General features: G+C 40.3%; 1 protein-coding gene and 1 long non-coding RNA gene across 2 annotated transcripts in view; one reads left to right on the top strand and one right to left on the bottom strand.

The window, feature by feature from the left end:
• Positions 1–1,963, top strand: part of LOC142069474 (uncharacterized) — a 53,051-nt gene extending 51,088 nt beyond the window's left edge. The window contains exon 4 of the long non-coding RNA XR_012665319.1: positions 1,904–1,963. This is a non-coding gene — a long non-coding RNA (uncharacterized LOC142069474). The remainder of the gene's footprint in view (positions 1–1,903) is intronic.
• A 1,027-nt stretch (positions 1,964–2,990) lies between these two features.
• Positions 2,991–13,528, bottom strand: part of CALN1 (calneuron 1) — a 184,476-nt gene continuing 173,938 nt past the window's right edge. Inside the window, exon 6 of the mRNA XM_048824173.2 lies at positions 2,991–11,119. Within this exon, the coding sequence (XP_048680130.1) occupies positions 10,992–11,119 (128 nt within the window). The 3' untranslated portion in view covers positions 2,991–10,991. The remainder of the gene's footprint in view (positions 11,120–13,528) is intronic.

The raw sequence follows: 13,528 nt of genomic DNA, 5'->3' as shown, positions 1-13,528 counted from the left end.
TTAAAGGACAACGGCATTTTCAATTAATTGTGCATTTTCCTTTCCCTGGAGCTACTTTACCAGATTTGGGGGGATTTAACTGAATGAATACCCTTTTTTTTGGGGGGTGGGGGGTAATAAGTGGCTGCGGGATTTTTGTTCCACATCCATCTAAATGGTAATATAGCTATTTATTATTAGTCTTCTTTTATAGCCACTTGTAAAGATAGGCTCAAATGATCTCCGCTTTCATTCATTATACATGAGAAGTATTTTGAGTATGTATTTTCAAAGCCACTCGTGATGGACAAGTAGCAGTCTAAATAGCTATTGGGGTTAAGAGGCATTTATTCTAGTTCGGCCCCAGCACTAAGGCTGAAAAGGCTGACTATGCATAATTACCAATAAATTGACATTGTAGAGTATATTTCCCAGTGCTGTGTTCCAGTTTAGGTTGGATTTATCATATTGCACTACAATAACCACCCCCGCCCCCCCAGGCCAGTATTATGATGTTCATTGTAAATCTGGTGTAATACTAGGGATTAAATAGGTAGGACATACAGCATTTTTAGCCATTCTTGAATGAGTAAACTCGAATATTTTAGTAGAAATCCATAAATAAATGGTCTTAACGCTGTGACCGCCTGGATGTTTCCTAACGGTGGTTATTCCAACTGTGGCAACAGAACACTGATTCACTGGAGAATGTAAAATTTGGCTCGAGTTCTGCCTAAATATCTGGGTACCACTTGTGATAAACTGTAAAGACCAAATCTGCATCCTGTTGAAGGCAACCGGAGTCTTGCTATTTATTTTAGTGGGAAAAGGACTTGAACAGAAGTATTATTCTCTGCTATGTTGTAAAGGTGCGTTTGGTATGTCGCAAATTGATAGTAAACTAATACATCTAATTTAAACCGCAGACAATCCCATGCACCACTCCTAGAGGAGTTTCATTTTGATTCCAGATTTCCTCTTTCAAACTTTTTTTGTTGTAGCCTGGTCAAATGACTAATGGTATTTTTCCCCCTACACATACATTTTTCTAACTCAAATAACTGGAGGGAATTTGTTCTGAGTCCAGAGTGCGCGCACACACCACATTTGGGTGAGTGTGAGAAACGTTCAGTCCAAAGGGGAGATGCTGCAGAAAGTTCTGAGCAAGTGAAAATAAGAAGGCTAATGAAAACTGTTCAACAACAATAATGTATAGAAGCTGTGCTCAACATCTCCTGTAATTACTTGCTTAGAAAATTACAAATGTTTTGATAACTTCTGTGGGTGGAAGAATAATTGGAAAAAGATATGGAAGGTAAATCAAAAACATTTTAATTAAAAATCTTATCAAGAGTAAGAAACAAAGAGCCAATTTAAAAGGGAGGACTTGAAACTGCACTTAATACAACAAAGAAAACTTTCCAGTATTAACTAGCCTTTATCAAAAAATAAAAAAATACTACATCTGGATTAGCATTAGCAAATGAATGCTATAGATGTAAATCAGGTGGAGGAAGAGGGGGGTGATGGACAGAGTATACATGGGTATGTGGAAGTGTCATCTCTAACTAAGTTCTATTCATATTGAGATTTGCTATTTGTGTAGTGTAATAGGCAAACCAAATTGTGGTTGTGTTTATAAAGTTTTGGTCATCCAACAGAAACAAAAGTAAAATGAATTAGTGGATGGATAATCATTCATGGTAAAACTGATGAACCTTCCAAGTTTAAGGAACATCATCTGAAACAGCAGACTTTTGTCCAAATAGTTGTGTAATAAATATATGAACCTGAGTCGGAGAGAGACTAATTCTGCAACTTTCTTGAAGTTTTCCCACCTGTTGTTGTTGTTCCTTCTTTTAATCCATGGAAAGCACTTTCCATAAGTTTTTCAATAAGGGTTTTTTTTCTTTTTCTATACCAGGTGTAATGCTTTTATTCAAAAAAATCCTTTACGACTCAATTGTAGTTGCAAGATGTGAGCGAACAGCAAAACACAACTTTGTCAGAAGACGTGGGTAAGCAACTTCAGAAACTTGTCAAATTCTAATTTTGACGGCACAAATCAAGCAGTCAGGTGTCACTCCAGATAGCTGTAGTCTCATTTCAGACTTTCTGATCTGTCTCTGGTAAAGAGTTAACTTGAACACTGTTCTAATAGCTCTGGGGATATTAAACACTTCTATACGGCCCTTCATCCAAAGATCTCGAAGCACACTGTAGATGTGAGTCGGGAGGTAGGTGAAGAAGAATATCTGTAAAACTGATCAGAGTAAAATGAAGAGCAGGTTATGTGACTTCATGCACCAAAGCTCCATTCCTACAAGCTGCTCAATGGCTGCATAGAACTTTGCTGGAGTCAGTGGCCCCCTCCAGAATACCAGGGTTTTCCTGCCTGGTGCGGCTTTCGGTATTGAAGCCTATGTAGCGGCAGAGTCAGGAGCAGAACTGATGTCTCAGGTACGCTCTCTGTTCTTACTGCTAGTATATACATTCTTGCACAGTAATGATCTGATCTGGACCTGCACTGAATTCAGCGGTAGTCATTCCATTGATTTTGGTAGGCGTCAGATCAGGCCATTAAGTGTTCAGGAAAGTACTGCAGTGCAACAAAGTCGGGGCCTCATTGTCCATTTGCTTGCATCACTAACACTACTGATGGCAGGGAAATTATTTCTGACCTCTACAAAGGGAGTTGAGCCCCGTCTCTTAGTACCCTACTAAGCTCTATGTAATGTCACATGCTGCTTATCTCGATCCTAGCATTAAACTGACAGTGCCAGTATTCAGCCCAAAGCACTGTTTGTAATAACAAGCTTTATAATATGTAAATCTATTTTCAAAGCCAAAAACAAATCTTTTTTTAATCTTCATGTATTCCTCAGAAGAAAGAAAGAGGGTCTCAGTCTGTATATTTTATGCAAATCTTGCTTTCTTTCTCATTCTTGGGCATGAATGACTATCAATGACTCTGCTTCAAAATGAGAACAAAAAAGAAATTTCATCCCTCATCAAAAGAAACGAAAACTTTATTTCTATTGCATAAATAATGGTAAAATTAAAATCTTTTTATACACATTATATATTTACAGTGGTGTTTGGTTAGAGGAAACAGCCGGTACATATGGCAGTCTGTTTTTCTTTATACACTTCTTTATACACTCAGATAACATTGTAATAACATAGAATTTAAGTTGCATGCCAAGTTCATTTATATTAATATTTACATTGGTTTGTACAAAGGTTTTTTAATTTTTTTTAACCATTATGGTTTTGAATGTGTGGGCGGTGATTGTTCTTAATTAAAATACCATATCTTCAGTTAATGAGCAAAAATGACTTTTTTTTTAAAAAAAAAACTGAATGAGAAATGGAGCAGAAATAATGACTGATGCAACACTGAGGTATATAAATTAAACTAGTAATGTTGGATTTCATATGGCTGAGCCAGTAGGCATCAATTACTCAGGTCCTACAATAAAATGAATGTCAGTGTGGCTGATTCTGATCTCACTCACTTGACTTCAATGGATTTACTCCTGATTTCACCCATGTATGTGAGAGAACAATCACACCCCATATGTTTACTGTAGTTTGATGGGATTTGTGAGAACAGGAGCCACTGAATGAAACAGGAACAGTTTGGCATGTCTAGACAAGGATGGCAGGAATGCTAATACTGTGTGTTAGTCTGGAAGAATATGAAAATAGAAGCTCTTGTTCACAAGTAAAATCAAAACAGATGTACAATATGAGGGTCCTGATCTTTTAGGCCCCAATTCTGCAAACATGAGCATGCCTAATTTTGAAATCAGTGGGCTAATCACAGTAGTAAAGTGAAGCACATGCATAATTGTTCGCAGGGTCAGGGATTTAGTCACAGGAGCCATGTGAGGAAAGGTTTGCTGTTTCAGACACAGGACTAGCAGATGTGAGTCCATTTTAAGAGGAATGCAGTTTAAAAGAAGAAAGAACAGTCCTTGGGGCTGGCTATTTGTGATAACAAAGCAAAGACAGACTTCTCTTTAGGATCCTGTTAATGATCACTCTTGAATAGGACTGGACAGAAAACCAACAATACCAGCCTGTGAAAACTTTCAAGGCTTCAAAATCTGGGTTTGTTCTGCATTGGAACTAAACCGAAATGTTCTGAAAGTTTTTGTGAAACAATTGTCGAAACATCTGTTTTCAGATCAAAAAGGTCAGGTTATGCTCTCACGTCCACCCTGTAGCTGGAAAAGTTCTTCAAAATCTGTGTCTTTCTGAAACGGTTCATTTTTGACAATGGCATGTTTTGACAATACTTTACTGAACGAGTAGAGCTGGTCAGAAAATTTTCAACAAATAAAAATGTGACACGAATATAATGATCTCTGGTTGCTGCTGCATCTTCCTGGAATGACCTTGGTATTTCAAATCTCTCCTTGGATAGCTCAGAAGAAACTCACCACTCCAACTCTTCCCATTATCTCTTTCCCCAAAATCACTCATGTTACTTCCCGAAAAAGGGGAATTTTCAGTGTAGCTGACCATAGGGCAGGGAGGGGAAGTCGTGCATTCCCAATTCTGTTCAACTGCAAGCAAAGTTGCCATGGATTTTAGCTGAATACTAGGGTTTAACTTGCCCCTCTTCCTTCCAAATGAGAGCGCATTAGAATTTGCAGACTTAAATTGGCAAGTCCATTCAGAGATGCTGAATATTTCTGAGATTTATAGGAAAGATTTCTGCTAGAAATCGGAGTGTTGCCTTTGACCCAGAAAGTTAAAATTCATGTACGTGAATAAAAGAATCAATGATAGGCCTCATGAAAGTGGCAGCCAAAATAGAGATGAAAGTGAATGTTCTATATTAAATTCTTAGAATGAAGCCCATTACTTTCCTAGAAACTGACAGCTCTGCCACTAGATTTCCTGACATCAATTAGAGTATAATCTCTTATTTCACTAAGATATGGCTGCTATAAGACGTGTTGTTCCTCCATTTAAGCATGAATATATATGAATCAAGACACTTGGTCAGACTTAAGATGACCAATTTTTTAAAAGACCCGAAACTCAATAAGTCATTGTATCTGGTGGTAAAGTAGAGAGCCTCATTCTTATTAATTGTAACTCCTTTCTGTGAATGATCAAAATACCATTTCTCCTGTCGCAGACCTACAGCTAAATTGGGACTGTTAATTTCTTGCTTCTGAGGAACAACAGTTCTTGACAGCAGAGTGTGTGTGTGTACACAAGTGCATAAAAGTTGCAGTTGAGTATAAAATCTTGAATGGATAAGGGAGAGAGACTGGCATAACGCTCCTTGTATTATGTGAGCACTTCAAAATGGAATTTCATCTATAAGATTGGAACTGTGGATAGGGCTCACAGTCCTGTGCCAAGTTCCATCAGGCATTCGTTGAGTTCTTCACAGGAAGCCAGAAACACACTTTAAACACAGAAAGATTCTCTCTAATTACTGTACAGTCTTTGTTCTGGGCTTTCTGCATTCATTCAGATCAATAACATAGACAGCTGAGAGCTCACTAGGATGCTGTGACTGATAATCTTAGGATGATGACATATTCTTGAAACCATCTAAACCCCTTGGTTAATGTGGAGTTTAGGTTGTGATTGCATTACCTTTTTGATACAGTCACTAGAATTCAAGGACATTGCCAGTAAAAGCCACACCAACTTCCTGACCAACCAATTCAGACATCTAAACATCAGTGTGCAGGTACACACCTAGAATACGCAATGTGAACTGCCTGTACCCAGTCCCTCAAAATCACAACTTTAACCCTGGCCTCAGCAAGATTAGACTAGGGTTATCTTGTGGGAGGAGTAAGGGGTGGGCTGAGAAGAAAGTATCCTCTTCCATGTTCTACACTCTTTCCATGTTCTGTCCCCATCTATTCTGCCACCCCAGGTCAGAGGCTCTTGGGGAGATTCTGTGGGGTGCAGAGCTGATGAGGCAGGCTAGGTAGCAGGGCCATGGAGGTGGCATTAGAGACCAGAGCTAATAAAGGGGTTCAGACAGAATTTTCAATGCACAACTCTTGATGGGGATAAAATTTGTGGTGCTGAACTCTGTCTTAGCCTAGACAACTTGAAACATTTCAGTGTGTGTTGGGGTGTGGTTTAGAGTTTTCTTTGACCCTGGGATTGTGTAGCTACAGTGAAGTAAAAAGGAAAGTGAGACACTAGTGGCTAATTTTCATAAGATAACTATTCCAGAGAGTCAATTTTCTAAGATATGGCTGGGTAAAATGCTCATTATTTCCTGACTGGTAATTGAATTCATACCCTAATTTACTGCAACCCTTCTCTTGTGGAAAATCTTGCTGTAACCTTAACAATGGTGTGAGTACCAACTCGGTAGCAGACAATTGTTCCCAGTTATGCTGCATGGTAACATTTTGTAACTTCCTCTCAGTCCGCACAGATACTGGATCTGACTTCAGATTCTCCTTTGGCAGTAGTTAAAGGTATAAGCTATATGAAGGTCAATTCTGGTGCTTTTGTAACTTTGCTAGTTGGACAGCGTGAGCCTATCATGTTCAATTTGCTCAGCTGACGATTATGTAAATTGCTACTTCTGATGTTGTTTTTGACCCACTCGCTTATTCCCTAGCTGCAGCTTCATTCATCCACCACTTCAACTTGAGGCTGCCCAGAGATTCTCTGATCCCGTAGGGCAAAAGGTTAAAGAAACAGAAAGCCGTCTTGCTTACTGATCCAAGACTGTACCATAAATAAACCCCTACGAAAGCCTCAAAAGATTTTCAGAGGTGCTGAGTGCCCAGAATTCCAACTGAAGTGACCAGGTGCTCCACATCTTTTGAAAACCAGGATCTACCTTTTTAAATGTAAAGCATCAGGGTGAAAAAGATTCCTGAACCAGCCGAAAATTTCATCTCGGATCTCGTAAGACCGAGCCAGAATCCTCCTTACAGGGATTCTTACCCGGCTCGATACAGGTTTGGCAAGCTGGCATTGTAACAAACCAACCAGCAACCTCCTATTCCGCTTTTTGGGAGGCTCATACGCTGAACTGCTCAGGAATTTCCAGATTTGGTCCATGTCCGCAGTAATATTGGCAAATACCAAATGCCTCTCCAATTATTATCAGATGGGCTCTTTCTTGTTGTTCAGTAGTCACCTGTTTTTAAAAAGTTTGTCCTTCCAATAGGAAGCATTAACATCCATATGATCAGTCCCACACTGCGGATGCCTGTGGCTGTCCATTCACCAACTGACATAAGAACCGTCCAATCAGTAGCAAAACCGTAGGGCTTTTCTACATGCAGACTTACACTGGTTTGATCAAACTGATGCAATCCAAATGTGTGGACACACACTCATTGTTTTAGTTTGGTTTAGCTAAACCAGAATACTACACTTAAACTGAAATAAGTGTGTCCACTCAGAGGTTTTCCACCAGTTTAAATCAATCTGTTGAATTTCACATAGTTAGACAAACCAGTGCAACCCTCCACCTAGACAAGCCCTTAGATACAAGTGTATTTTCAGAATCTGGGAATGATGCATGAACCAAAAGGCAGGCTAAGTTTATCAGTTCTTGGCTTGAATACTGTTTGACCAACACTAATGAAATTGGGCTGTGTTCTCTTTAAGAAACTGTTGCATGTTTCTGTGACACTGTGCACATCTTGTATAGCCAGGGTTGCCTTTGCGATTGCCATTTGGTATGAAAAGGCAATGTGGAGCATCCCCTGAAATTCCCATGTAACTTGTAGTGTCGCTATGCAAGATGCGGAGTGAGTTACCGATATGCAAGACATGCCCACGTGCAGTAGTTAATATTACTAAACATGCAGTACTGCGTGCCTGTATTTTGGAGGGCGGGATTTATCCCACTCCTGATGCATGCCAGGCTCCCCTCCACGCGGGGAATGAGAACAGAGCTTTTTAACTGTGGTCAAGGATCAGTTTTCAAAATCTAATTCCTATTTATGAATCAAGCATCACATGGCTTTGGAGTTCTCTTATTCTGAGTAACTGACTAAGAACAGGAACATGTTTTTGAGTCCTTTTATGTAACCTAATAACAATCTAGTAGTATCAATTTAATATTTAGGCTGAACAATATGAAATTACAATCCTGTTTTTTGTATAAACTAAAACATTAAACACAAACACCTACTGAAATCCATGCGTTGTTTTCAGGGAATGGGGATGATTAAAGTAATTGAGACTTGCCAAACGCTGGTGACTTTCATTTACTATTACGATACTGATCAACACACACATGTTGATCTGTTAATGTACCCGGAGCCAAGTTTTCTCAGGCAAAACTCGCACTGATGTCAATGGGAGTTTTGTGCCCGAGGGAAGGGTCTTGGGATTTGGCCCCAGTGATCTGATCCAGCTCCCCAGGAAGTGAACGGGGGGGGGGGGTCAGACCATAACTTAATGCTTGTCTCCGGCTTCGGTTGCTCTCCATGTGGAATGTTGGTTTCTAACTTTCAAAAGGCACCAATATGGTCCATCAACCAGGCAACTAGGAATATTAAGCAAGTGTTAAGCCTCCAGGCAATAACTGCAAATTGTTAATAAACATCACCCAGTGATAAGTAGTGTTGATGCTGTGTTCCAGTGATGCCACTTTCATCGTGCCCCTGAGATGTGAAACTGTCATCCACATTTACAGCATCAAGATCTCAATGCTCATTAGTCGACTAGATCTGCCGGGTCCCTTGCAGAAAGCCTTTAACTCTATCTCTGTTCCCTAGTGAGGAGAAGCATGTGTTTAGAACTCTCCAAGGATTTGGTTTTGTTTTGAAGTCCGTTCCTGTCCCATACCGTATGTAAATCTCTCCTTCTGGGAGAAGGAATGCTTCTCGGAGAATATTCTACCCATTGATCCAGTTTTGGCCACAGTAGAACAGAAATGAAGGGGGTGGGGGGTGTGTGCACGCACACCATGTCCTGAAACCTAAGCAGAAAAATTGCATGGTTGCTTTGAAAACTAAAGTTGTCTTGCTCAGAAACAGGGAAAAGATGGATGATGAAAAGATTGTGGATTTAGGTGGGGGGGGGGGAAGAGGAATGCAAATCCATAACCGATACTGAACACATCCATTGTCTGTAGTGTCTGTAGATGGAGGAGGAGGCAGAAGAAGAGGAAGGAATGGTTCCATCATGATCACTTTCTAATCAGACCAAATAAAAATACGCATTACATGTAACAGACCAACCTGGTAGCCAAACAAAAAGACCGTTAGTTTTCAGGACAGATCAGGGTTTAAGATGCTTGGCTGCATTGTAGGGGGAAGAGAAGGAATGGAGCACTGTGCGTCTCTGCAGTGATTATGGCCGGCGCACCCAAAGTTCCACTGACAGTCCGGGGGAAGTGCGTGTTGGAGACTAAGCTCTGCCTCCCTTTAAAAAGGTGAAGCATCTGCTCCTTGGCCCCACTTTCACAGTGACGCTTTCCACCCCCTTGGGGGCATCTAACGTAGCTGGCAGCACTCAAGGCTCTAACCCTGCACTCAGGTATCTAAAGAAATACAGCCTACACCTTCTCTCCTCCCCGGACACACACTGTCCATTTGACGATAGCAGGTGACTTTCACCCCTACCTCGTACCCAGATCACGCGAGGATCGTTCAAAGCTAAATGCAAGGATCATGCCTTGTTTAAAAAAATAAAAATTCCATATTTGATCCTGGCATCAAGCGTGCGTAGTTCTTGTGCTCGTCCCAGTACATGTTGTACCTTTTGTCTACATAACTCCCTGATCTTGTTTGTGCCGCTCGTGAAAATCTCTTCCAGGAAAAATGAGTAACTCTCAGGATCTGAACGGCTGACGTGCTATGTAACATATGGCAGTATTTTCTACTCTGAGCTCTTCCACTGCTTGTTGCTTTCTGCTTTTCAGTTTTCTCTCCCATGAGCCTATGCACGAGGGGAAAAACTGCCCCTGATAAAAGACAGAACAGTCAAATGATCAAAAACGAACAACACCAAAAAGTCAAAGGTATGAGCTACTTTATATATATTTTTTTAATAGAAGGTGCCTAGCATAGAGACTTCTGACACCTAACAAAGCGTGAAATTGGAGCCAGGACTCAAAAAATATTGTTTTTATTGGAAGAGTTCTCCTAGGATTTTTGGTGCCTGAGATGCTTGTGCAAGACCAATTTAGAGCAAGGGCAAAAGCGAGTTTGCTGAAAACCAGTGAGTGACCTCTGATGGACAGATGGAGCCAAATATGATCTTTAATTGATAGCGCTGGTTGCAGACTCAGTAGGAAGACTGCACAGATTTTTAAAATGCCCATGTGCTAAAGCAAGCTTTTTTTTCCTTTTTCTTTTAAAAGCCCTGATTGAAACAGAAAAAAAGCAGAGTGCTTCCCCCACAATCTTGTGTCAAAGGTGGGTTTAAAACCAAAAAAATAAAAAATGCACAATACTAGCAAATTTTCCTTTTTGAAATTTGAAAATACTGTACAAGGACTTTCTAGCTCCCCTCCAATGCCGTAGACTTGAGCGCACAGTCATAAGGGAAAACACAGCGAAGTAGATGAAGTAAAACAAACTGTATTTGCTTGTGGCTACGCTATGATCGACTTCCTGGGAACATGGGACTCCAGGAAAGCTACTCAAAATAGTCTGTTGGCCCCCTAGGTTAAAAGACAGTCCCACAAAAATAGCTCGTAAGGCTGCGCTTCTTCAGAATCACAAAATATAACTCTGGATGAAAGTGAGTCCTCCTTCAAGTTACCACCGCCGTTTTGAAGCAATAATTCAGGACTCCTGTATGTTTATTGCATTAGGAAACTAAGCCATTAAAGCATTAAGACAGCCCTTTTATGTCCCTGCCAAGAGGATGTAGTTGATTCACAAGACGTATTACACTGCTAGCCTCGGGTTCCTTGTCGACTGGTTCTTTATCTGCCCACCTCTTTCTTTATTTCCCTTTTCAAAGTTGATTGAGGAAAAAGTTCACCCGTTGGCATGCGCATGCATGGTTAGTTTGGTTCACAGTGTTATGTTGAAAGGCTATTCCATGCCGCTCCGGAGGATCTGGTTGGCTGCAATCAGCATGACACTTATAATAAAGGCCATGGCAAATGCACATATAAGGCTCTTCCGTACACAGGTCTGTCTGTTCTGTTTCTGGGAGTGAACTAAAGTGGGAGGGAAAAAATAGAGGAGTATTACAACTGGAAGTATTTAGTCTTTCACCAGTTTTTCTTTGTATCATAATAAGCACTTAACATCTCTTGCATCTGTAGCCTCTCTGCAAAAAAATCCATATCAATTGAATTTTACCCCACCCTTTTCACTGGTCTGACTTTTGAATGGTTAAACCTCTAGTCTATTCCTTTTGAGATTCCCCCAGATTCGACAGCCCCAGTTGTTTGACTTCTGATTTAAGAAGTTACATTTCCATAAAGATTTCCACCCCTGGATTTCCATACCAGTAATTTAAATTCTCCACTGTGCACTTCAAAGGGAGACTGTCAAGCCGCATATTGCCCAGTCCTGGCACATGCTAAATTCAAGCCCTCTTATTCTCAATACAGACTGATACGCCAGGTATCCTTGCACAACCCCAGATCAGTTTTTCTTTTATAGTCCTTAGAGCAACATTGGAAACTTCGCTTGGATTCTATATTGATGACACATGTATTATGGTCATCTAGTGCATCTTTCTGTCAATGCAGGATTTGCTCTCTTGCAGTGTATTTTCTAATGCTTTGTCCAAAAGGCTTGTAAAACAATCAAGTGATCAATTCTCATCGTATTCACCCTGCATGTTCTCTAACTTCACCCATTGCTCCTAGTTAAAACTCCTAACCCATTGCTGTCTCCTCCTGGCATTGAAACACTGTTTACAAGTATTAGAAGGGTTTAAATTTACTGCTGTTTAATCCACGAACTGACCATCTCTTCAGTCCTTTAGATATAGCTCCATTAATCTTTCCTTATAAATCATTTGTGTTGGTCTTGACTGAAAAGATGTAGTCAAATTGGAAGGAATTCAGAAATGCGGTGCTCAGAACTGAGCAGAGAGTATTCCAGATCGGGGGTCTCATCAGACAACTCGCTCTAAATATTGTGCCCAATTGCCATGGTTAAATATGGTTACATCACTTCCTGGAAGCGCATTCAAAGTTTTCAGTGTACAGGCAAAAGGAGACCTATTAAAAATGACTTACAGAACAGTGGGCAAACTTTTCTCTAAATATCCTGTAGAAAAGCAGGCTTATCATCTACTAGTCAAAAGACAATATTTGAAGTCAGGAGTTATGGTTGTTTTGTTTTTTTAATCTCTACCACTGGCTCACACCATGACCTTGTACAAGCCAGTTTACCCCTCCAGGTCTTCATCTCCCCATCTTGCAGAGTTATTGTAATGATTTAGTATTTGGCAAGTGCTTAGGGAGCCTCTGCTACAGTACTAAAGTGCTATAGCAACTCGGCGTATCATTAAGTTTGCTGTTGCAGGAAGTATGAAATCTGTCTTATCTGTATTTGCTAGGCAGCAAATAGCTTTCTTATTTTGGTGTGTGTAGGGGAGGGGGAGAGGGCATAGCTGATTGATTATGGCAAGCACTGACTTACTGCTAGTGATTATAAACCTTCTCCAAACAAGCATGGTAATCACTAAATTTTGATATGGCTTCCCCGTACCCTAGTTATAACATGGACATGAAGTTGCCGCCTCCATGGTCAGATTACTAATGAGAGAACCTCAAATGACTGTCAAAACTGGAATATTATCTCAAATATCAGACTTTCAGATGAGCAGAAGAGATTCTGAACTTCTCAAGTGTGGAAAGCTTGGGCTGGTGGTTTCATGAGAATGGGTTTTCCTCTCATGATACCCTGCCCTTCTGGTTCTGATGCCAGCTGGAACCTGAATATCCAAAGGCATGCAGAAAGTGTGTGTGTGTGGGGGGGGTGGGGGGTGGGGGTGGAAGCTGTTCATAACTGTCGGAAAGCTCCAGATATTCAGTTCTGAGTGTGTTACTGTTTGTTCCTCTCTCATAAGGGGGTAAGGAAATTTGAATTGTAATGCCCACTCCCATATGAATGTTAGTTGCCCTGCAATAACACTTCAGTACATCCTTACTCCTTCTCAAAAGGTGGTATTTTGATGGAAATGGCTGTTTCTTTAGCATCCTTTTTTTCCTAGGTCAGAGAAACCAATAGGGGAGTCAATAATTTCCATGCAGAGAGAGTGTAAAAATCCCCATTGTGGCAGTTGTATACTGTTTCCTCTTCTGGGGCATTAATAACAATAATAAAAAAAATCCTGAACTCCAGCCTGTACCTTTTTCCTATTCTATCTTCTCACTGTTGCTTTCTTCCTTGGTTTGTTTGGTTTTTTTCTTTCATCCAACACTGATTCATTATTTTATGTTAGAAGTTGCATGGAAATAACTAAGATCAGAATCAGGCCTAGGATATCTAGTATTCTCTGATATTTTTCCTGTCTGCCTACTTCTCTTGTCTTGGTTCTTATATTGTGCATCACTGTATTGATCAGTCCCTTGTATTCATTTTAATAGAAGATTATGACATACTGA

The sequence above is a fragment of the Caretta caretta genome, chromosome 17 (assembly GCF_965140235.1).
Source record: "Caretta caretta isolate rCarCar2 chromosome 17, rCarCar1.hap1, whole genome shotgun sequence".
NCBI classification, from domain to species: Eukaryota; Metazoa; Chordata; order Testudines; family Cheloniidae; genus Caretta; species Caretta caretta.
Note: the sequence above shows the minus strand (reverse complement) of the source record. Positions and strands in the feature narration are given on the sequence as shown.